At 39.2% G+C, this 24,381-nt stretch overlaps 4 protein-coding genes across 31 annotated transcripts in view; 1 reads left to right on the top strand and 3 right to left on the bottom strand.

The window, feature by feature from the left end:
• The window catches only part of madd (MAP-kinase activating death domain), a 32,152-nt gene extending 27,285 nt beyond the window's left edge, over positions 1-4,867 (bottom strand). For 8 of the 27 annotated variants that reach the window (XM_068650358.1, XM_049719196.2, XM_049719184.2 and 5 more), the window contains exons 1-3: positions 4,458-4,867; positions 2,219-2,434; positions 425-1,069 (exon numbers count right to left, since the gene is read on the bottom strand). In XM_068650358.1, the coding sequence (XP_068506459.1) occupies positions 425-1,069; positions 2,219-2,277 (704 nt within the window). In that variant the 5' untranslated portion in view covers positions 2,278-2,434; positions 4,458-4,867. The remainder of the gene's footprint in view (positions 1-424; positions 1,070-2,218; positions 2,435-4,457) is intronic. The other 19 variants (XM_049719195.1, XM_049719202.1, XM_049719207.2 and 16 more) reach the window with 3 other exon arrangements.
• An 848-nt stretch (positions 4,868-5,715) lies between these two features.
• nr1h3 (nuclear receptor subfamily 1, group H, member 3) lies at positions 5,716-15,251 on the bottom strand. 2 transcript variants are annotated; one of them, XM_049718141.2, is made up of 12 exons: positions 15,085-15,247; positions 13,012-13,122; positions 12,481-12,667; positions 11,510-11,590; positions 10,965-11,198; positions 10,236-10,502; positions 9,940-10,145; positions 9,288-9,467; positions 8,888-8,987; positions 8,579-8,692; positions 8,347-8,441; positions 5,716-8,161 (listed from the first exon to the last, which is right to left on the bottom strand). In XM_049718141.2, exons 4-12 carry the CDS (start codon positions 11,550-11,552, stop codon positions 8,015-8,017), a joined length of 1,386 nt encoding a protein of 461 aa, XP_049574098.1. In that variant the 5' UTR covers positions 11,553-11,590; positions 12,481-12,667; positions 13,012-13,122; positions 15,085-15,247; the 3' UTR covers positions 5,716-8,014. The 2 variants fall into 2 exon arrangements, with proteins under 2 accessions (XP_049574098.1, XP_068506565.1); XM_068650464.1 differs by lacking the exon at positions 13,012-13,122 and having other exon boundaries at positions 15,085-15,251.
• Positions 15,252-15,913: 662 nt separating this feature from the next.
• Positions 15,914-18,445, top strand: arl14ep (ADP-ribosylation factor-like 14 effector protein). Its single transcript, XM_049718498.1, has 5 exons — positions 15,914-16,097; positions 16,771-16,966; positions 17,064-17,195; positions 17,327-17,364; positions 17,690-18,445. Exons 1-5 carry the CDS (start codon positions 16,027-16,029, stop codon positions 17,916-17,918), a joined length of 666 nt encoding a protein of 221 aa, XP_049574455.1. The 5' UTR covers positions 15,914-16,026; the 3' UTR covers positions 17,919-18,445.
• fshb (follicle stimulating hormone subunit beta) lies at positions 18,266-21,489 on the bottom strand. The gene is made up of 3 exons (XM_049718500.1): positions 21,356-21,489; positions 20,598-20,782; positions 18,266-19,388 (listed from the first exon to the last, which is right to left on the bottom strand). Exons 2-3 carry the CDS (start codon positions 20,760-20,762, stop codon positions 19,191-19,193), a joined length of 363 nt encoding a protein of 120 aa, XP_049574457.1. The 5' UTR covers positions 20,763-20,782; positions 21,356-21,489; the 3' UTR covers positions 18,266-19,190.
• Between the last annotated feature and the right edge of the window lie 2,892 nt (positions 21,490-24,381).

Raw genomic sequence — 24,381 nt, 5'->3', positions numbered from 1 at the left:
GTGGAACGTCCGTATTTAGTTGATATTAAGTCATCAAAACGCAGAGAGAAACTAATCACGTCATTAGTCACAAGTCTGTCGCAAAAACAATTACCTTAAAACACAACTTTCAATGCAAGTATGATACTGCATGTCCTTACAAAATCAATTTTAACGCTTTCTTAAATTTGCATGTTGTGTGTGTGTGCGTGTGCGTGTGCGTGCGTTTGTGCGTGTGTGTTTTTATCTGCACACGGATGTGTGTGTAAATCAGGGCGTAATTAAGTAATTACAATAGAAAGTGAAAGCAACACTATAAGAACACAAGACATACAAGTTATTCTTGTAACAATGATTGTAAAACATTTTGGGCAAAACACATTGCTCAACTTGAAACTCCGGAAGCTTCGAAAGCAGAAGCATACGTGAATCAAACATTCCTCACCTTTGGAATGTACGGGGCATTCCAGCACGCTGCGTGAGCCTCTGACTGCAGCAGTCTACCATCCTCTTAAGAATATATAAGCATTCCCTGAAGGTGGAGAAGAAGGGGTAGTGGCTGAGTATACACAACGAGGTCAGTGTACTGTTGCGATTCCTGGCAGCTATCTTTGCAGCATTGCGCCTGAGCTCTGCAGCCTTTCCAGCATTGAGCTCAGGAACTGCTGGTTCAATCTCCTCTCCAGAAGCAGAAAGAGGAGCTGACTCAGCTTTGTTGGATGGTGACAACCCAGAAGACTGGCCTCCTCCAGTGCTCCCATCAGACCCCTCACTTGTGTTGTCCCCTCCTTGCGCTGCGCTGTCTGCATGACCTCCCTTGTCCGTACGGGTACGGTGATGCCCGCGTTGAAAAGATCGGTAGAAGTTGACACAGATTCCGTAGCGAGTGATTCCTGAGTCCTTGTCAGTCAGTGTAAAAACAAAGGACGAGTCATCACGAAGGCTAACCCTGCGCTGACGTATACTAAGGCAGCCTTCTGGTTGGCAAAAGAAGACCACATCTGGTGGGAGTGGAAAGTCGTGGTGGTCCTCCAGTGGATATCGGCGGAGAAGCTGAGGGGTCTGTGCCACACTATCGCTACTTGGCTGCCTAAATGGGAAATAGATAAACACAAGATTTTTAATGAAACATGACATTTGTGTAACATGATTGGTGGACTCCAACTTTTTTATGCTTAGTTGATCTATCTACATATCTAATACAGGAATCAACAGTGATTTGAATACATTTTCAAAAGTAAATGTATGCAACGTGTAAAATAAATTTACAACAGTCTTAGTGCTAATTACAAAAGAAACTGGCTAGGGCTGTGACAAATGGTACCGGCGATTTTGAAAAGTGTGTCAAAATGGCCAAGTTCATCAAAACACACGCTGGTGGCTAAAGTCGCATCCGCGCAATAAACACAAATAAATACATTAAACGAGAGCGAGGGAGAAAAGACCAACGCTTGGTAATGTGTCCACTGCATGCAGAGATCTGCTAAACTGACAAAAATAATTTGGCGGCTTGGTGGTAAAGTGCTGCTTCCCTAGGGGAAGATATGTACAATCAATACTTTATCTGTCTTTGTGGGAACATGCATGGGCTTCGCAGTTCACACTTTGATTTAGACTCAACAAAACAGTACAATTGCACCCGAGCTGTGTTCATAGTTGTCATGGTAACAAATGCATTCAATATACAGTGGGGCGGGTAGAGAGCAGCGACTAATTCGCCTCAAAAAAAAAGTTTCATTGTGCTTGCTTCAATTCTTCATCCGAGAAGGAATTCTGAGAACAGCACTTCAACATTGTTAGAATTAATACTTGGGTAAGGTTATGGTTTCGTAGAAGTAAAGAAATAACACAGATTTGAACATGGAGACTTCGTCAACATTTCCATGAAGCACAACACTTGAAATGTTATAACCATACTCTTGACAGTTGCACGATGAACACCTCTTTGCTGAACAATCAGATGGTCCTCCAGTGCAAATTCAAACAAAGAACTACTGTACTCCGTTTTGCATGCTTGCTCATATGAGTAAACCGCTGGAAAAACTAGCAAAAATAGAATGAGAATATTTTTCAACAAAAAAGTTAATGCTGTATAATAAATCCTTCCTATTAACAATTTTGAGCATCTCCAGAGAATTACTGTATTTTTATTTTACTAGTGCAACATTTTTTTTTTTTATTGTAGTCCATACGTGTTCTTTCGACCACATCACCAACAACAGGCAAAGAAAATCCTTACCTTGCACCAACCACCACCAAGTAGTCAAGGAGTCGTGGGCACGGTTTCTTTTTCTCCATATTGGATCGACCACGTCTTGTATTTCACGTCATCCGTGATGAATGGTGACTTGTTAGTTAGTAGATGATTTCATTCCAAGCTGGGAAATGTCCATTGTATTATGAGATTATACATTGTCATAATCATTTTGAAGGTTCTGGAATTTCTCGATTGAACCTGTAACATAAAAGGGTAAATACAGTGGCTATTTTTTGCTTTCTTTGGCCATAACTCAATATAAAAATCTGTTAACAGTACTTACTCTCAAATTAACAACAGGTCACATCATACATAGAAACACATTGTGAATAACTGAACTTGAATTTGAACAACATTCCGAACAGTCCGAGTGAAACAGCACACTCGGAGCTTTTCCAACAGAACCGACAGTTCTGTTTAAATCAGTCCATGTTTAAATAACTCGCATGCACATGCAGCTTTTAGTACAGCGCAAACTCAATTTTCCTCAATTTTTTGCTGGTGCGGTTTATAATCAGGTGCAGTTTATAGTCCAGAAATTACGGGAATACAAAATATATTACAAACTACAACACAATTTTTTATTACGTATGGTTTTCTATACACTGGAGACAATCATAAGTCCGAGACACATTAGAATCTAAATTAGAAATATATTTTAATTATTTGTATTGCGTTGTACACAAAGGAACCTTTGTGTTTCTACAACAACGGACATTACGGTTGTTAAACAGTTACAATTGCCCAGCTGTGCAAACAACACTCATCTCCATTACAGCAAACAGCAAATAAATTTGGACAACTGAAATCAAGTACACATGGAGATTTTTCCATTACATAAATGTTTAAATTAAAATTTTTATCCCTGACAAACTCTACATTAAGGTTTTGTCATGTCCACACAACAAGTCAAGCTACAAAAGGCAGGCACGAAAATCTATATTGATTTTCAAAAAGACACCCAACAGGATTAGCTGTCCTATATATTGGAAAGCATCAGGCAGGCATAACTACTATATGTAGCAAGCCCCACTTGCAGCTTCCACCAGTAGACCAATTAGAATGAATACAGATTTTAAAAATAACTCTGCACGATGATCAGCCACGTCACGCAATGCAAGGCACAGAGAACACGATGGCTCGCTCATCGATCCCAGTGAATTATCTGACACGGTAGGTGTGGCAGTCTCTGATTTAGGGGTGATGGTGCTGATAGGCAGCAGGACCTGTCAACTAATCTTATCAGATGGAGGACAAATGTTGGAGAGACACTAGTGTCCTTGCTTGCTACTGTCGAGGTGCCCTTCAGCATCATCATCGTCACCCAGCTCCCCAACTTAAGCAATACTACAACACTCTGCACACCTTTCATGCGATCTACTCAATGCTGCATGATTCCACGAGTATATGTGGTGTGCAACGCAAAAGTATACATGGAGTGTGTGATGAATTTCCCTTAAGTATAATATGATTTTCACACTCAAATACCCAATCCAGCCGTGATTTTTCTTAAAGGTCTTTTACAAAGGCAATACAGGGACTGTCTATTTCAATTATTTCCTCAAAAAGATGAGTAAAAAACAATACCACTAACTCACTATTAATTAGAATGCCCTCTTTACACTTGTGGGGGCACATACAATATTTTACTGTAAAGATTTTGGGGGGGTTGACCTCCCCTTTAAAATTAGTCATGTCACCCAAAAAAAAAAAAAAAAAAAAAACAGTAAATGTATGACGGAAAAAACCCATCATGAAATTGATCATGCAAATAAAATCGATCAGTCACGCCTGCAAATGCCACTTATGGTATCTGAACGCAAGACTAAGTGTACGTGTAAAAGTATAATGTCAAATGAATTAAACCAGTAATGGAGAGTACGGTTAAATAAAGGTAGATGGCATGGTGACAATTCTAATAAGCTGTACTGATTAGTGTAGCTGTTACGGGTGTTATCAGTAATAATATTAAAACAGCAATAATATCTCTGACAGGCCTTGTCTTGACTTATGCTTGTCTCTCTCGCCCCCACTGCTAGCTTGGTGATTTTGTACGTCACTATTGGATTAGCTAGTTAGCTGCTCCTGGTAGCCTTATCGTTTCGTATCCGCAATACTTGTGCAAATCCTATAACGAGAGCAAATTTGCGAAAACGCTTCCCTGTCGCGATCGTTGATGACATGAAAAGCAAAGTGCATCGTTGAAAAACTGCATCCTTACCTGGTTAGCGAGCTAGCTGCTAACAGCGGCTGCAACACCAGCTGCCCTGCTGGTGACAGACGGGCTGCTTAGTAGATGCCCTTCCCGGTCGATCAGAGAAGCTGCGTGTGCCTGACTCGTTCTCTGCCTCTCTCGATGCAGCTTGTCATTTAAAGACACAAGGAACAAGCGTCGTCTGAAGAGCTTGGCCTCGTCGAGCGATACGTAGGCGGCACAGTTAAATGGATGCAAAGTATGCGTTTACGCCTCCCAGTTCGGTCAGCTTCAACCTGCCTTCACAACATCCTCCTCTTCATCCTCATCTGAGGAGTTCCGCAATCCGCATATTGCGAGGGTGACTTCTAGAACGGAAACTACATCAAGCCTTGCGGAACTAGGTGCTCATCCCCATTCAAACCGGTGTAATGACATTTAGTATTGAAAAAGCACTAACCTGTTCGTATTTGTGTGTGTGTGCGTGTGTGTGTGTGTGTGTGGGGGGGGGGGGGGGGGTATACAGTATATACGTAGACTTAGTCGATAACAAATTCAACATTAACCAACAGCGATAGCTAGTTTGATGAAATAAATATTTTTTTATTTTTATACGCATGGGGGTGAGCACGACACTTTACAAAGTTTACGTTGGCTACAAAAAAAAAAAAAAAACCGGATGGTGCAATGCAATTTTACACTGATATACCTCGGAGCAGTGGCGTCAATAGGCTTTTTTAGGGGGGGCTTGGATTTGCTCAGGGCAAACATGTTTCAGCTGTTTTCTGAGTTTAGTCATGCGACGGTCGCAATCCGAGTCAGGTCGTTACCTGAGCCTAGCGCAACAGTCATGTCACTGTCAGTCCACAGTAAATAAAATTTTCAGGTGCAGACCTGACCAATATAAAAGACAGTGCTGCTGTATAAATAAAGATGTATTTGTACTGTATGCCATAAACTATTTTTCATGCTCACCTGCATTGGGCCTATTTTCAACTCTTTCCAGTTACAATTAGCAATGACCTCATTATGTATAAAGACGTTAACACTAATATACAAATAAAGTCCAAAAACACCACGTGTATCTTCACTTTACATATGTCCAAGTCATTGTTTTTAACAAGGTTTTGTCCACGTAGCATGTGGGATGGATGGATGGATGGATGGATGGATGGATGGATGGATGGATGGATGGATGGATGGATGGATGGATGGATGGATGGATGGATGGATGGATGGATGGATGGATGGATGGATGGATGACTACCCAAAAATATGATTCCGGTTCCAAGCAGTCATACTACAGCTTTAATTTAATTTACATACAAAACAGAGGATTCTCAGGGCTTACATGTATTAAAATATAATTGTATATAGATATAACTCTTTACGCGTGTGTATGTATGTGTATATATAAATATATGTACACACACACACACACACACACTTTTTAAAGACAGAAAAACCGTAACAAGATTAGAGATGACATTTTAAACAGCACAATTTGATACGCAGTCAGTACTTAAGCCAAACAAATGTATTTTTTGAGGACAATTTTGCTTCATTTAGAATAACCAAACAGACTACTTTAAATGACAGACACCAAAGACATCAGGAGTATATGTCAATTATCCACTGGCTTAAATCAAGCATTTGATAATTTAATACATTTCTTTTACATATTATCAATTAAATGTCAAATGCAACCAAGCAAATTAAATGAGCAATGAATAATTTGATTGAAAAAGTTGATTAATAGTACGGTTTTCTTCTGATTTGTTGAAGTTTGTAAGACAAACATTTACTCCCTAAGTATTGGACAGATGCAATTTAAGACCTTTAACGCAGTTAAATTCATGATTATGAATTGCACATTGTACCGTGCCACTTAAATTGCAGCTAATTACTTTGTAAGCTTGCCAGCGATCCTGAATAAAACATAGTCATCAGTTGTTTATTATATTTGAAATATCTGTGCTTTTCTCACTGTGATAAGCACAAATGTCTGCTATGGAAAAAAGCTATTAACATCTCGGCCATCTGGGAGATCATTTAAAAAAAATCTAATACAATAAGAAATTAAAGTCATTCAAAAAACATCCAGCTTAATTGCAGAGCCAAAGCAGGCCTGCCTGTTACAATTGAGAAATACAGTGCCTCTTTTACTGCAAGTGTTGCAAAGTGTTGTGTGCGTATGTGAAAAGTAAATGTCTTTTTATTACTCAAATCATCACAAATTATAGCTAAGTATCGTAAAAGGTCAGAAAAAAGTAATTACCACTGTTGTATGAAATACAATGTGAAATGGTTGCTGGCATTTGCCATGAAACAACAGTTACAGTAATGTAGAGATTAATGTGAATACAGTTGACAATTAAAACAGTGCAAAAAGGTGATCGCTGACTCAGTTTCCTGAAGAATATAAAACCCACCAAAATCGTAAAAATAAACACGTTTAAATTTATAGCCTATGATTTATTTTTGCTTCATGTAATTTTTTTTATTGCATGAGAGGAATTAAACGCATGCAAGTTAGTAGTCATACTAACTAAAGTCCGGTTGCTGTCCTTATTTCACACACCTAATAAAGTTATGAGATCTTACCAGTAGGTGTTGACAAATGTGTTTGTACACCCGCCGTATCCTCGAGTATGTGGAATAACATTTATGATCAACCTTTCCTCTGTGAGGAAATAAACATATCTCATATTTCATGACAAAAGTGGTAATTTAATTTTATTCTACATTTGACATTTCTTAGCATGAAGGAATTTTAGGCAGTAGTACGAGTACCACCAATCCAACATGTATGAAATCTATTTCTTCCACACCTTTGTTCCCTTAGACGACACCTCTTACCATGTATAGATTGCTATTATTAAGGGTTAGTATTTAATTGTACAATCTTGTGGATACTTGTGCACTCCACACACATCTTATGAAAATAAATAATTTGTGTGCATCAGTATTGATAAAAAGGATCCCTTTGGGCACTCGAGTGATCTAAAAAAAAAGATGCCTCTACTTCACATTAGTTTACCTGAGAAACTACACTTACTTTGTTCTCTGTAATGAAAAGCCTCAAAATGTATGCAAACATTTTTTATACTTGGATGTAAAACCATCAACGTAAACTGCAGCAGAAGGTCACGTCTAACAAAACTTCCAATTCATTGATGGCAAGACTACTGAATAAATTAATTTGAAAGCATGGCTAGAATTATGACATGAAGCGAGAGCAGTTATACGCCAAGAGCATTCAGACTGTAAAAGAATCGAACCGCACTCTTAACACATTATTGAATCAGAAAAAATAATTCAAACCATTAGCCGGCATTTCATGTTGGCAAAACCATGCCAACATCCACAAAAAGGAAGAACAGGCCTTAAGAGAAAAAAATCCTTCTGAATACAAACCATTTCAGACTCTGAGAGCAAAAGGCATTGAGACGCTCCCCAAAAAAAGCCCAACAGCTCAATGCGGCAAGTCGTCCATGACCAGATGAGACAGGTTCAAGCCTGTTACTGGTGCCACGTCCGAGTCAAGATTGAACATGCCAAGGAGTGTGATATTAGGACTGCAGTCATTCAGTGACATCCCAGATTTCAGAGAGCAGCGGGGGAAGCTTTTTGTCCTGGAGACGAAGGGCAAAAACCTGTTCAGAGTGCACGCTGCTCAGTGTACGAAGGCTCACCAGCTTCATCAGCATGCGTGGAAACATCAAGTGATCCTGAGAAAACAAATCAAAAGATACAATTAATTGATGACTAAGAGGTTAGTATCGCTGAATCCAATGCCTTCAAAAGTTACTCCGGTCATGACCCCGATGTGCTTGTCGGTATGACAAACAACAAAGTCATGTTGACACACTGTGGGTAATAAGAGAAGAGGTTATATCAACGAGTGGGTACTTACATTTGGTCTCTTTATCGTGATATAAGAGCGCAGGGCGTCAACATAAGGTTGTTGCAGCCTTTCCACAAGATCATGATCTTGCACATTTGGCCGATCTGAAAAATTGTAAGAGCACAACAAACATCTCTTTAACAGACAGAAAACAACATATGAGACATCCCTTCAGTATCTTAAAATTAATAAAAAAAACGATCATTAACATTAACAATCATCGGTCGGGGTGAAATCTGACCTGCAGAAAATATGTTGATGGCAATCAGCAGTGCGTACTCAGCTTCATCCAGCTGCAAGTCATTCATTCCTTTAGAAAACTCAAAGATGGGATTAATGAACTCAAACTGAAGGCCTATTGAGAACAGAGAGATATGAAAAAATGATTAAAAATATGATTTGTCGCTTTCAAATAATGCTATGTTAATAATGTTGCGGTGACACACCTGTCTGAGCTAAGTAACAACATTGTATCTTAATTTGGATATTTTTGCCTTTAATTGAGTAATGGCTTAATTTACAATAAAACCTATTGCACAATAAAAAGTACCTGCTTTTGCAAAATCCTCCTTATTGTAGCTAAAATCCTTTAGAAATGTAATGCTGTCAATGGCAGGGTTGTATCGACGAGATGTCTCCAGCAGCATAATCTGACGAAGACAAACATCGTTGTTCGTTTCGTATTGTACACACAAAGTCAACACACTGGGGAGGACTATGATTCACAGCATTATGGAGACAGACAATTCCCCTATAGAAGCCAGTATGAATTGTAAAGTTTTTTATCTGTAAACCCTACGTGGTCACGAAAGAAGAAAATGATTTGTTTTTGTGTGTGTGACACAAATGGGTGAATTAAAATACAGGTGATGTCGTGTTGCCAGAGCAAAAGTGAACGTGTCAATACTTGGCGCTACAGCAACAACATTGAAAGTAGAAACATAACAAACTTCTATGGTTGACGTCTTCAATAGAGCAATCTGGTCCTCTCTCGTGAGCTCTAAAAATCCAGGAAGCTGCTTGGCAAAATCCACAATCTCCTGGACCGACATGATCGCCAGCTCAGTGAAGTGGGCAAAACGCTGCTGACGCACTTCTCGATTTTGTAGATCTTGATTCTGCGGCCATGGCTGTGGTTGTTATTTGTAAGACACACACAAACATAGTCACCATGCTTAGTCATATGCACACCCACGTGCTTATACAGTGGAGCCCCGCGTACTCGTGGTTCGGTGGACATGCACACTCTAATAATGGCATTTTAGCTATAATATTGGTTTGATAGCATCAGTGTGATGATCAGAGTATGACATTTACATTTTCGTTATTCAAATATTTCCCTGTACTGTAAATACATAATGAGAAAGAGGAGAAAAGCGACTGAAAGAGAATAATTGAGAAGCACTGGACTAGAGAGCTATTTTAAACATCAAGTTAAGGCTCACTAACAATGTACCTGCCTGGTTTTGGACAAGCAGGTGTCACTACATGTTAATTTCCCATAGAAAACAAGTACTGTCGGATGTGAGTGAAGCTTAAGTGGGGAAAAGGACGGAAGAACGAATTAAGCTGCTTCAATAAAATACTAAGATACCAACTTACTGTCACTTTTGGTCTATCAAGAAAGGATCTCTTGTTGCATTGCTTCTGCATGGCCACCAGCTTCTCAATCATTTCCTGCTGCTGAGGATCCAGTGAAGCTACTTCCTGCGGAGGAGTGGGAGTAACCACTGCGGACGAGCGGGCCGTCTCTTCATCATGCTGCTTTTTCATCTTCTTCAGACGGATTTGCTCCTCAGAAAGCACACCTGTGTGCCAGAGAGGACAGAGTTTGCAAGTAGTACACAATCAAATGGCTGAAAATACTAGACACAACGCAGTGAAATTGAAACACTCACACTGCTCTAGCATGCCTGCCTCACGACACTTGCGCAGGCGGCACTGCTGGCACTTGCGCCGCATGTACATGTCCATTTCACACCGTTGGTTGTTCTTGCAGGAGTACTGGGCACTTTTAATGACACTACGTCGAAAAAAGCCCTTGCAGCCTTCGCAGCTAAGCACATTGTAGTGGAATCCGGAGGCTTTGTCACCGCATACGCTGCACACCTCATTTCCCAGCATCTTCGGGGCGGGACCCTTTTTTCTCTTTACCGGCTGACCATCTATACAACATGTACGTAAAATAGAGGTGAAAAGCAGCTCATTTTAACAAACAAAACATCTACTTAGGGTGTAATTGAAAATTATAGAAAAAGAAATGCAACCCTTTTTTTACACTCGACTGAGACTCTGCTAAAACTACATATTACAGGATTAACACACTTAATATTTAAAAACAGCAGTGACAACTCTTTTCTCTGTTTGCCTGAGCGTTGGTGTATTAATCTTTTAATGTAGACTTTTTATTGAGTAACATGCAACTCAACCCTTCCATTTTGCAGTACTAATGACGGTTGGCTATTCAATTTTATAAAAGATATTAAATAGTCTCTGAATTCAAATCAATGTAAAAGATAAAATAATCAGAACTGACTGAACAATGGCTAAAAGCTGTATAGAGGAACGATTTTTGACAATGGCTAAAAGCTGTATAGAGGAACGATTTTTCACAAGTCATTTTTCACCTGTGCTGGTGGCTGTGTCGCCCACATCGGGCTTAGTGTCACTCAGCTCGACTGGCAAAGGACTGCTAATCCCAGTGGGAGTTGGGCCATTATGAGATGAGGCAGGGAAGTCATCTGGTTGGGAGAGGTCACCAAGAGAGAGCAGGCTTTCGTGCTTCATTGCCATGCTGCCATTGCTCTCCACCATGCAATGAAGTTGCAGTTCCGCAGCTCCGTCAAAAACTTTACTCTCGTCTGACCAGTGGGACAAAACTTGTGTTATTTTTTTGCATCAAATAATAATTTTGGGAAAAATGTCATAATGAAGACCAAGGATGAGCAAATGACTTGCGACCGCTTGATTTAACTACTACATCTGATCAAGAAGTGTGTGGTGTTATGTGCCCCCCCAGCAGAAATGTGTGCCCTCCCTTAGCCTTTAAGTCGCTCATCCCTGATCTAGAGTATAATGCAGTTAAATTTGGTTTCTTACTATTATTTTATGTTTCACAATTGATCACAATGCTATTTAATCCAAGCCCAAAAATTAAGGACAAATATCTTACCATGACCAACATCTGGGATATCAGTCACAGGCAGCGTTGACATCTTCTGTACAGCTGGTTGTCATAACGAAATCTATTTACCTATGTGAAAAGATGAAAAAAGAAAAAAAGCAGAGCGGAGTAAGAATGACAATACAATAACAGCCGTACAATATATTGTGCTAGTTGTTCAAGGGCGTATTTAAGTAAAATGTGGCTGGGGCGCAGCGCTCTAAACCACCACCCAAATTGAGATCATCTTTAAACACAATTATAAAGCAAAAGCATGCGGAAAAGCAGAAATGAAAGTATGTCATGTGCCACCTATAGATGGATTCAGGAAACTCTATCAGCAGACCCAGACAGGACACTTTGCTATTTTGAACCAAGCTTCCAAGTATATGAAAAATGTTACTCATTTAAATGTTACAATAAGAAATATAGTATAAACTGTCTGACTATGATTTGCACGATTGGCTCGGACTAGACCAATTTTTAAATAAGATTATAAAAATAATTAGGTAATAGCAAAACTACAAAGCACATATGTAGATGGCTTTATTTGAAGATATTAAATAATATTTTTTGCTGAATTAAATTCCTTACGTAAGAGTATTTTTTCCCTATTCCTGGGCCTGGTATCGAAGACATAAAAATAATTTGCAATAAACAATAACTGTTTATTTCAAATCATCACGCTGGATTTCACTAGAAGACTTCACAAAAGCCCAAGACAATTTACAAGCAGCGATGTGTTCTGGGCCAGACCTTGTTTTGTCATGTCTACACTCGCACAGCTAAACAAACCCTTCTAAGCAATAGATCATGTTAGAAGTCAAACATCATTATTTTCTGCACCGCACGAATCTGAAACACTTTCAAGAGTCTGGCAAAACACTGTGTTTGATGAATACTAAAGTAGAAAAAAAAAAATCTCCAAAACATGACATTTTGACAGATCAGGACACATAAGCTTGCTAAAATGACCCTACCTCTGATGCTGATATCTTATTTTGCTTGCAAGTCCATCATGGTCTCAGCCAGTCAAAGATGGTTGTGCCAATAGAGGACTTTTTTGACTGAAGAGGCTTGAAGGTGTCAGTGCCCTGCAATTTATTGCGCTCAATTTCGCTGACTTGATAAGAGAAAGGGAGAAGATGAGTTCCTTCCTACAAAGCGCTGTGGGAGACAAGAGGGAAAACAGGGTAAGGGAAGGGGGAGGGAACACAAGAGGTCACTATTGGTCACTTGCATGGCTCTTCAATCCCCAGCAGTGCTCCAGTCCTTTCCTATTTTACAAAGACATAGCAGACGACAAATGATGAGCACCCTTCGCGAACCCCCCGACTGTGTTCAGCCAGCAAACGAAAACAAAGCTCACCTGCCTGAAATCCAGTTCACTCATAAAATGTCTGACAATGTTAATCCACAAAACAATGTGATATGTTTTAATCGGTTTTTAGTTCAAGCACAATACTTTTAACCGATATGGAACGTTTAATGAGGGGGGGAAAAAAACTCACCGTTCTTGCTTATAAAACATCCTGTGACCTGCCATCCTTACACTGATTTTCTGTTCAAGTCCAATGTCCACTGCATCTTATCGGTCAGTCACCTTTTGTTTTCATAGAGTACTGGGAATTAAACATTTCAAATAAAACAATTAAATAAAAGGCTGATGAATGTGACAATACTGACTAATTATGATGTCAGACAAATAACTTAGTGAGATCTACTGGAGTCAAGCACAAATAACTGAGTTTATTTTCAAATATTGGAGCAATATTCAACCCACTAGAGTTCATTTGCAGTTTTTTTGGGAGGGAGTAATTGTCATGTCATTTGGGCACGTTTCTGTACCAAGTGCAAATATTTAACCCAAGTCAAAACCTAACATGTTGAGCCAAGAGTTGCATGAGTGCACGATTGCTGCATATTCTGAACAGCACAATAAACTGCGTCAAAATGTCAGAGGCATTTTCAATAGGTTGCAGTCTCATCAATAGTAAGTAAATTGTCACATACGGTCATTAAACAACCAACTAATGTCAAACACTTGCAAACTCATCGGAATGGAAACAAGTTCTCCAGGCTAAACTACTAAAGAGTCTGTGAAGCAAGTGCAAGTTTCAGGTGTCACACCCTTTGGTGAAGCAAAAGTGGACAACCACCATACTCAGCATCATCTGCGAGTGAAAGCAAAGAATCAGGGCTTTCACGAGGGCGGGTCGTCCATAAATGAATCAAAGTTCCCACAAATACTCCTAGAAGAAGAAGTACATCATTTGTACACACCCTTTCACATACTCTGAAATGTTTTCACTTCTCTGACCAGCAAATGGGGCTTGAATAACGAAACAAAATATTAACATAAAATATTTTGGGATGATGACTCAACATAGCAGTTTGAGGAAATTGTAGCATGTCTCTTATGTGACAAAATAGAACACAAATAGGCACAAATATATTTAAAAAAAACAAATAGCTTTACAGTCACTTCAGTCCAAAGGTACAGTACAGAATTTGGACAATCACAAGGACTGCAACTTTTTTACGAGCCAATTATGTCCTATTACTTTTGAGCCTGTCAAATTGGAGAAAATCATGCAGTAATATTCCATCACGCCATCTTAAAGAAGCGTAATAGGTCTCATATGACAATGTTTGGTTTTATCCGATTTTCTCCAGTCACAACATTTCGTTTCGTACACACATAAAAATCACTTAGTGGCTGGCCAACTTGCTTCAGTTGACAGTAAACTATCTTTGTTTTCATTATTTTTATATAAAACCTATGTAATTTGGGCCAAATTCTTCAGAATCCAAGGCTTTGTTGTGCCTGATTGTTGAGTCATCAATCTACAGCTTTATATGTTCCTGTGTGAGGGATTACAACAAACTTTGGAAAAAAATTATAAACTCTTTTCCCAGGCGAGCAGACCAACATTCGTTTCGATATAATTCATTCAACTAATCCAAACGCAATTAACTTCAACGGAACAAAACATTCAAGCTAAAATTGAAGGCAGAACTGTCCCTGGTTAATATTATAGTCCGAAGTTTGAGTTGATTTAATAGATATAGAGTATGTGTCATCTAAATAATATATTACTGTTTTGTTTGGAACATTTCTATTACAATTGCACGGAGGTAATCGTGCAGAGTGAGGGTAGGCCTTTGTCAACAATGGATCGTTACCTAACAAAACTCCGAATAAGTTCTACTATGACATACTAAAAGAACGTGTCGATGTTAGCATTACAAAGTTAGCAATCCTAGTGAAATTAATCCGATGTTAAGCATCATAAAAATAAAACACAGCAAGGGCGTTAGCTTTCGAGCCAACAAATGCTGACAAAGGTGTTAAAGGTGCTGTCACGAATTATGACACCGATCTTAAAATAATCGATAATTAGTCTGAATAGGAAACACAACGCCAACGACATCATTTTGATGGGTAAGCTAAACAAAAACAATTCTGGAGGTTAGCGACCCGCATTCGAAAGGAACTCTCTCGTAACACCTCAACTTGGCTAACTTCGTGCTCCCTGGGCGACAAATGAAAACACGATTAAAGCGAACATTTGTAAACTTGCCTGGTGGTTTGCGAGTCTGTCACTTCTTTTACTGAGGTTACACCGGGCGTTTGTGTTTACTGACAGCGATTTTGACAACCGTAGCTAGCCAGTTAGCATGTTTGCTATCGTAACGTAATTGCATCATATGATGCGGAGGCCCAAGAAGACCGGAAGTGAAGATAACTCATTCATATTCACCGGATAAAAACATCAACAGAGCAGTTTATGGCTGCAAATAACCTCATCTGTTCGAATAAAAACAGCTATAATGTGAAAACATTTGAGTATCGTGGGAATTGTAATTTAAGTAGTTCAAGTATAGATTCACTTTACACAGAGCGAAATCAATACAAAATTTCGAATGTAACATTATAAAAGAGCTATAACAAAAACTAACTAATCATAATCTCAAGCAATTAAAATATCACATAAAGAAACAAAAAGTTATTTGGATATTAAATTGGATGTGTCGTTCTGATAAGTCTTTATGTTTCTCTGTTTCATAAATGTGAGTTTAACTATGTCAATTGCACTGATGTAATAAAAAATGTAAAATGAAAAAGGTCATCCCACTCGAAAATGAATAAATAATACACCAATTTAGAAATGAATAAACACACCAATTTTTTTAAACCTGCTGCACATTCTATGATACAAATACATTTGTCTTTGCTTTTTTATGAACTATTTGCCTTTTCTCATACAAATAGACACTTCTCAATTATGTTGTCAAGAGTAATATTAAGAAAAAGTACGGTACAATTTACAAGTCCGAAACAATGTCGTCAGATGGCAGACAAAAATCCCTCTAGAGGCCGCTGTTGCGTGGTTGATACACATTTATTCGCTGGCGGAACCCGGAAGAATCCGACATTATGCGCAATTCGGAGACCTGCAAACACAAGTCTCTGTGCACAATCAAACCCGTTTCTTTCACATCGATTTGGGTGCAACGACATCATGCCCGTCACATGCGCGTCATTGGGATGCAACAATAAGTTTGTGAAGGGGTCGGACATACGATTTTATCGGTAAGTCCACTTTTAATGAGGTAGACGCGCACTTTGTTTCTACATTAACGTTTCAACTATGTCGTGACAAATCGGCACATAATCTTTTCATATAATCACTCGATCATACTTGTTCAACCTGAGATAACACAGCTACGCAACTGCACAAGACTAACATCAGTACCAGTTGTCCTAACAACCCGATCGTCAACCCGTACACTCCATATTTGTTTATCTGATGTTTTGAATTGAGTAGTCAACCAAACTGACATCTTTCTGTAAAATGTATTTCTGCGATACAAGAGCATAGATCACGGTCCGAAAGTAAAGTATGTGACAAATGCCTAAATATAATAGTAAATGTCACTTTGTGTCCATCTCCTTAAGTTGAACATTTAATTCACAGACATTGTATTTTGAACTCAAAGCAAAAACACAGCACGTTGTCCTGAAAATAAATGAGGAATATCATTTTTTTTTAAAAATAAAAAATAAAATGATAATCTGGATAAATCCCCTTGAAACAGGCATTTAAACCTGCTGTTGTTATGGCAGAGCTGTGTCACAGGTTGTTGTACATCATGCATAAGTTTGCTTTATTTCCCCACTTAACAAAGGCAAATACAACCTATTGAATCATAATCTCTGGTGCAATGGTACACTATTCTGAAAAATTAAAATTTCTTCCTCTCAGGTTCCCACTGAGCAAACCTTCACTCTCCGCCAGATGGGTTCAGAGTCTAGGGTTGAGAAACTTCATCCCAACTGCCAACACCTGCCTGTGTTCAGAACATTTTTCACCTGACTGCTTCAGGGACTACAATGGAAAACAGTTTCTGAGGGAGGATGCTGTGCCGTCCTTGTTCCCTCACGGGCAAGACGCTTTAAAGGTTTGAGTGCAATATGTCGCTTCCTCACTCACAATGCTCAAAGAAGTCTTCCTTGCCATTGTGGCAAAATAAATGACCTCTTCAAAATATTTGATAGATTGAACTACGAAAACGACAATCGATGCCCCTTCCTAAGGATATCAGTGTCACAAACATGGGGTCACAGGCAGAGAGGGACAAAGCGAGAGATTTGGCCATTCTACGCAGAGAAAAGAGAGGTAGTGCAAGAGTAAGTTTTCTTTTCTCTATCCATCCATCCATCCATCCATCATACCCAGCTGTAACCAGCTTCATCTGCTAGAAACACATGTATTTTATTTCATGATTTAAGTTAATTCAAGATGCTTATTCTTGTTTTAGGGTGGACGAGGTGGCCGCGGTGGGAAACTCTCTGACAGGTAAGACCCCTGGGTGTAGATAATAGAACTATTGCCAAACCAGTGTTTTCTTTTTTCAAATACAATGCACCCTGCTCAAAATAAAGTTAAAAGTAAAGCTCCACCAACCCTTCCTCCCAATTTCCCCGCTTGACATAAATGTATTAAGTGCAGTGGTGTACGTTGATCATTTGATCAATAATACAGACTTTTAGCTCAGCGGTTAATTCTCGATGCGTCCAAGACTGGGTGTCTAGCTATATTCTCATTAGAAAAACCCAAACTGAAGTAGAAGTATTTTAAAAAATGAAGCAGATGTATCATGGTTTTCCTACGTCTCCCGCAGGCAGAGTCTTGGAGGCAAGAGCAGAGTCTACGATAGCAAAGGACGACTACTGTCCAACGGCAAGGACATGTGCGACTGTTTGGATGTGGACTGCATGGGTTGCTTCTACCCCTGCTCCGACTGCAGCTCACGCAAGTGTGGATTTGAGTGCCGCTGTGACAGGAAGTGGCTTTATGAGCAGATGGAGGTGGAGGGAGGAGAGATCATCCGCAACAAATTTGCTTTTTAATAAAGCAAGATAAACTGTATTCACACTTCGTGGCCACAATCTAATGGGATCCAGTGGAGCTTTAGATGCAATCCTACACAAGAAATGTCACAAACGTTTCCATGCGTAGTGGCCTACAGTGGTGTAGAAGTGCATTACATCATACTTAGCCTTTTACCTTTAACTACACGAGAGGGGCATAATATTGGAGCTTTTACAATGGATCTTATTAACCGGCGTTAAGTGTACCTAATATTTTTGCCTATAAGTGATGGACTCGTTCTAAAAGGCTCCATAAAAAGATGCGCGGAACCAGATCTTGCTTCTTCACACAATTCAACTTAACCCAGATGTTGGGCGTATGAAGGACACAAGTGGTCATCATGATACATTACTGTCCATCACAGAATTAAACACTGTACAATATAAGGATTTTCATTTCATTTGTCTTTGCCTTCCTTTAATTTTGAACCTGTTCTGTTTATTCCTATGAAAACCTTTTTTGTTGTGCCAAGTCATACGAATAAATTTAATACACACTTTCTAAATTGGTGGTGGTGGTGTCACTTTTTTTTTTTTTAAGATGTCCATCCTTGACCTCAATAGTCTTGTGCTCATGACATTGAGTATGAGAATGCAGTCATCTTATGATGGCCAAAACACGTTTGTTACTCCCATTTGTCCTTGCTGCCTATAAATAGTGCTGGCACTAAAGGTGGTGTTGCAGGGCTCACAGAGACAAACAACTATTCACACGCACTCACGCCTATGGATAATTTGGAATGCTCAATCTGCCTACCAAGCATGCGTGTAGGATGTGGGAGGTAACCTGTTTACTCTGAGAAAACCCACACAGGCACGGGGAGAACATGCAAACTCCACCACAGGGAAGGCCGGAGATGGAATCAAGCCTGCAACCTCTGAACTGTGAGGCGGACGTGCTAACCAGTGTCTATCCCCAAATATGCTCAAATGAACCTCAGATGATTGAACATCAATGCAGTCCTCAGCAATGGAAATTTAACCAAAAGATTTAAGTCCACTGATGTCAGTCATGTTCTGTAACCGTACAGAAAAATGTGGTCTCCCACAACGTCATGCAAAATGACATCTGAACAAAGAGTCAAATAATTCTATGCAAAATCAAAATCTGATTTATGACAACTACAAGTTATTGGCATTTATTTATGTGATCAATTACACAAAGCAACAATCAACTTTTTTTTTTTCACATTTGAATGTGGAAACACACCTTTCCCAGTATCAATGTTAATTGAAACTAAAAAGCAAATTTCAAAAGCAGCTTGGCATGACCCAAGGAACACGTCCACAATCTGTGTAGTCTTCGTTACATGAAGTACACTGGCAGCTTTTGGCCACAGGGTAGGTGACACCCACGGAACAGCCTCTGATGTATTTCACTTCGTAGCTCCAGTTGCCATCGCAGACTTTCTGTTTGGTCTCTTTCACCGGAGACAGGTAGACTGGATCCTGCGGACAGAAGAAAAGCCTACAGTTGTTTGCAAAGCAGTACTCCCCATATGGGAGACGATGACATTGGAACAAAGGTGATCAATTTAACGTCCATTTTCTATGCCACTTAAGACTCCTGGGTGAGATGCAGGCTAAACCAGATGACTTGGGACAAGAGGCAGAGTACACCCAAAACTGATCACCAGCCAATCACAGGGCACGTATAGACAATCATTCAGCCTCACATTCCCACTTTTATTATTTGGTCTTTAATAATAATAATAATAATGCTTTTGGAATGTGGGAGCAAGCTAGAGTCTGCGGCAACACAACGACAAGATGCAAACTCTACATAGAAAGGCCAGAAACTACCCAATAGCCGCTTACTTAATTTGATTCATGTATTAAACATGACCATTTTATGAATCTGACTGCAATGTTAAACTCGTAAATGTGAACAAATCCCGATGTAAAATGCGATTCACTTACAGAACACAATACATACAACTTTGTTTGTATAGTTGTAGTATATTCATGTACGTACAACAATTGCAGCTGTAACAAAGTTCTTCACATACGTATACTAATGTGACAACCACTAAGACAGTGAAAACAGTAAAGTATTCAGTAGCAGAACAATAACAGTCAAAAGTAAATCAAAAGCCAAAGAATAAAAACAGTTCTTCAAACAACTTTTAAAAACTAAACCTAACAACTCAAATTGTCCTTTAAATTGACTGACGTGATGGACAAAAAAAAAAAAACAGGTCACAAACACAGAACAACTTTAGTGGCAGAACTACGCCACTTTTGAGACACTCTCTATTTGCCTGCGTCATTTCACCGGTTTCACATGCTCCAATGGGCTGAGGAAATCCAAAAAGATTTCATAGAGGATTAAAGTAGATTGGATCCACTATTGTATAGAACACAAGTGTGCAGTACACAATAACACTGTGTCAGAATTGTGACCCTGAATGTTAGCAGTGGTATTGCTACTTACTCTCAGGCAGCAGAGTCTGGTTATGAGAGAGTAATTGAGCACTGAACCCACACAATAGCGTGTCTGGTCACCTCCAAACCGCCGCTCAGCTGTGGGAAACTGCTTGAATGTTAAAAATGACGAAAGCATGTTTTTAATACCTGTCAGTAATTTTGTGACAGTTTTCTAAAACAGAAAGTCAAGCTCAGGCTTAACTGTCGGTGACATTTAGATCTTTGCAGTACCTCATTGTAGCACTGTCCTTCGCATATGATGGTGTTGACGTATTCGGTTCTGCCACAGCTCTCCACGGGGATGGTGATGTTTCGCGGGGTGCAGCCTAAACTGCAATGCTTAGCGGTACCTGCCAGTGCCAGCGCCAGCACTGTTGCCATGACAACTAGCTGCATCCTCTGATGAGCACAAGCGTCTGCCACGAGAGGGGATCAGGCATAACATTATAAAAACAATCATGTCAAAAATTCGGAGTCAATTTCAGCAATCTGAAACCAAATAAACAAATTATTTCGTTTACTCAGATGTGTTTTCCCGCTGGAAACCCCACCCAGCAAGTCGTATTTGCTCTAAATTGGAAATCCCATTTTTGATGGTTCCTTGACCTGTAGAAGGTTCAACCACATTTCTGGTCTCCAAACTGGCTCCCCACCAGTCCTTCATTTGATACTGAACATATCTGAGAGCATCTAAAGAAAATACTAGCAGCATCTGTTGACCTTTCAAGCATTCTCTCGAGCATGCGATGATCAAGTCAACCTTTGTCTAACTATCAGCATGAGCTCACTTTCAACATACTGGAATTTTCCACATCTGGATGCATAAAAGAAATTTATCAAGAGGTCCAAAAACCCTGAGTTACAGATATAGCATCAATTATTAATTTCAAAAAATGTACAACATCCATGCGCTATTGGCAGAGCAGTTATTTGATCACAATTATGTGATCAAATTTCATCACGAGTTTCACATTTGCCCAAAGTCATACCTTTTTGAAGTGGCTTTTATCGCTTTGGACGTCCTCCTGATGTCTAAATGTCTAAAACGGCTTATGATCCTTTGGCTCTCCCAACGCTCTTAAATAAGGTCGCTCTTGCAAATTCTGTTAATCTTCTCAGCTTTAGCTCTGTCTTGTTTTTTTCCACGTGTTTGGTCCAAGCATTGACACAGTAAATCCTCGTCTTTTTCCCTCACCAGATAAGGTCAGGTAAAGCCTTAACTCCTACGTGCACGTAGGAGGGGTTGACCATATCTCTTGGAGCCTTTGGACCAAGCACAGAAAAATAAAATGACATCTGCTTCAACAGAAAATGGAAACCCACGAAGATACATCAGCGATCACTTTTTTTCTTCATTGTTTTGATAATGCCACCACTTTTGCAGGTTCAGTGCGGGTCACTAATTCTCGATCCATTGGCCATCGTTTCTCAACCGAAATCACCTCTGAATAAAGTCTTTACTTTTTGTATTTAATTTCACAACAATGTGTTATGGTGGTATTACGGTGGATTAAAGTGGTGAAGCCTCGTACATCTGAGTTTCAGGTTTTTCATGTTCATCCTGTGCTTGTGTGGACTTTCTCCGTGCTCTTCGGCTGCCTCCCACATTCTAAATACATGCATGTTATGTTGGTCACAGTTTGTATTGTGGTGCATTAATTGTGAGAAGTTACGTTGCACCACAAAGTGGTCAGACTGCAAGGCTCGTCAGCCCCTAGGGACTCAATTCATTCTGCTGAAATACCACCTAAACTCCAAGGACCTTTATGAAATGTCTTCCTGGGAACTGTTACCCTTAAAGGCCTCACTAGATTTCTGAAGCTGGGCTGTGATTGGTTGTCACCTAGGACCTGGCAACTTTAATGTCATTTTCAGTGAACAGCAAGTGTCAAAATGGCCAAAACAGGTCGATTTTGCCTGTTTTATTCATATTCCATGAATGAAACATTCTTCAGAACACTGCGTTTTGACTAGTTGGGCTGCACAGAACATAATACGAGGTTAATAAGAGCTTTCTGACTGAACATTTATGCCATGGAATTGTGGCAAACACACATTCACCTGAATCTGAGGCATCAACTGTTAAACAGTAATTTTTGTAACATGTTTTGACAATAAATTAGCAATACGAAATGCATCTCATACAACTACAAAACCTTTGCCATTGTGTAGACTAAGCAATGAGGAGGAAAACCTTTAATTTAATTTACGTCCATCAGATAATTCTTTTGACATTGAACTTTAAAGACTCAATACTTGCAACCGGTGTGCCGGTCGGCAGGAATTAAAATGATAGAAGACTAATGATCCACAGGGAATCATTAAGAGATGTTATACAAAAAGCTTCCAGCCATCCTAACGATTTAATGGGTTCATAATTTGTGATTATTACTATCTTGCATGAGCCTTGGGGTGCAACGTTATATATGTTTGGAGAATTACAACTTTGAGGCAGAGGGCTACAGATTTTAAAATGTTATGAAACCATATAATGGAAATTGAGACGGATTCTTGGAGAGGTGATCATCCCGTATGTCTTATAAAGAGCTGATATATGATAGGAAACATAATTCTTGGTCACAACTACTGTATACAATAGTTAAGTTTGACAACTCCCCAACTTGGCTTTATTGATCTGATGTATGAACATCCTAGGTTTTTTTTTTTTTTTTCTTCAGATAAAAAGGTACAGTCTGTAAATTATATCTTGACAACTGGACTGCTAAAATCGAAGGAATCTTTATTAGTAGGGACCTCCCAATGGCAGGTGTTCCTGCTAATGGAACTTAGCTATAGTCAGTTGTGTTGTCAGCTATGCATCATGTTTACAGATTTTGTGAGCAGATGCACTTGTTGTGCTCCAGTGCACGCAAACATCATCGGCCGTTTTCACTCTGTCCCCTTCTATCACTAGTGGCCTTACATCTCCCTCTTGTGCTAAGTTAGATGCATGATCAATGTGTCGTGGGTGGAAGGTTGCCATCTCCTTCAATAGAAAGGAACTCGTTCAAAACCTTACAGTTAGTGTTTCCCAAAGTATGCACACATTTTATGTTAGATAAACTTCTGGTGAACCACCAAACAAAAAAGTCACAAAACAAAGGAAGCCTGGAATAATGAAATCATTTAATGCATACACTACTGTTGCAATTCAATATCTCTGCTACAGGCACCAGTTGAAAGAAAGTACTCAGGAAACCAAATTATCACTTTAGGAAGATTACAACAAGATGTTCCCGTTGAGAATGACTCCCGAGAGGAATAGGGGAATTTCCTGGTGACTTTACAGTCAGCATTGACAAGCTGCTCTCATTCTAATTAGTGTTTCAGTCAGATTAATTGTACAATTCAGACGGAATAGGCATCGTGGGCAACATACTGATTAAATACGCAGAGCTGCATGGACCCACAGATTACCTGCACAACCGCATTAAACCTAAAAGTGCAATAAATTAAGAGATTTACTGTCAGAGTGTGTTTGAGGAGACTTCTTGTGTGTCAGTGGTGTGGATGAGATGCCTGTGTAAACTTCTGTTGAGCGAGTTATTGACTACCTGGAGAGTACTTGATTCTAAATTATTTTGGCTCTTTGTGGCACAGACCTTTAACCATTGTCAATGCATTACTTGAAAACTTTCATGTATTTATTTAATGTTTTTGATGGTTGCATGACAAACTTTTGATGACTCTACAATAGCTATTATAATGGATTCTTAATTTATAGTGCTTTTGACATTTTTTTTTTTCCCACTGTGAAATTAAATACACCATTAGATCTGGGGTACTATGTTAAGACCTGTTTATTTCACAAACCACTAGTTTTTATATGGCAAGTCAGCTACTTAATTAGCATAACATTTATTTATTTATTTATTTATTTATTTATTTATTTATTTATTTATTTATTTATTTATCCAGATGATGTCGGCTACAAGCACAGCACACCTGGACACTACGTTATGTTATAGTAATGCTGGTTTCTATTATTGCATCAATCAATCAATCAATCAATCAA

The sequence above is a fragment of the Syngnathus scovelli genome, chromosome 4 (genome assembly GCF_024217435.2).
Source record: "Syngnathus scovelli strain Florida chromosome 4, RoL_Ssco_1.2, whole genome shotgun sequence".
NCBI classification, from domain to species: Eukaryota; Metazoa; Chordata; class Actinopteri; order Syngnathiformes; family Syngnathidae; genus Syngnathus; species Syngnathus scovelli.
The sequence above is the reverse complement of the archived record's forward strand: the minus strand, read 5'-3'. Positions and strand labels throughout refer to the sequence as shown.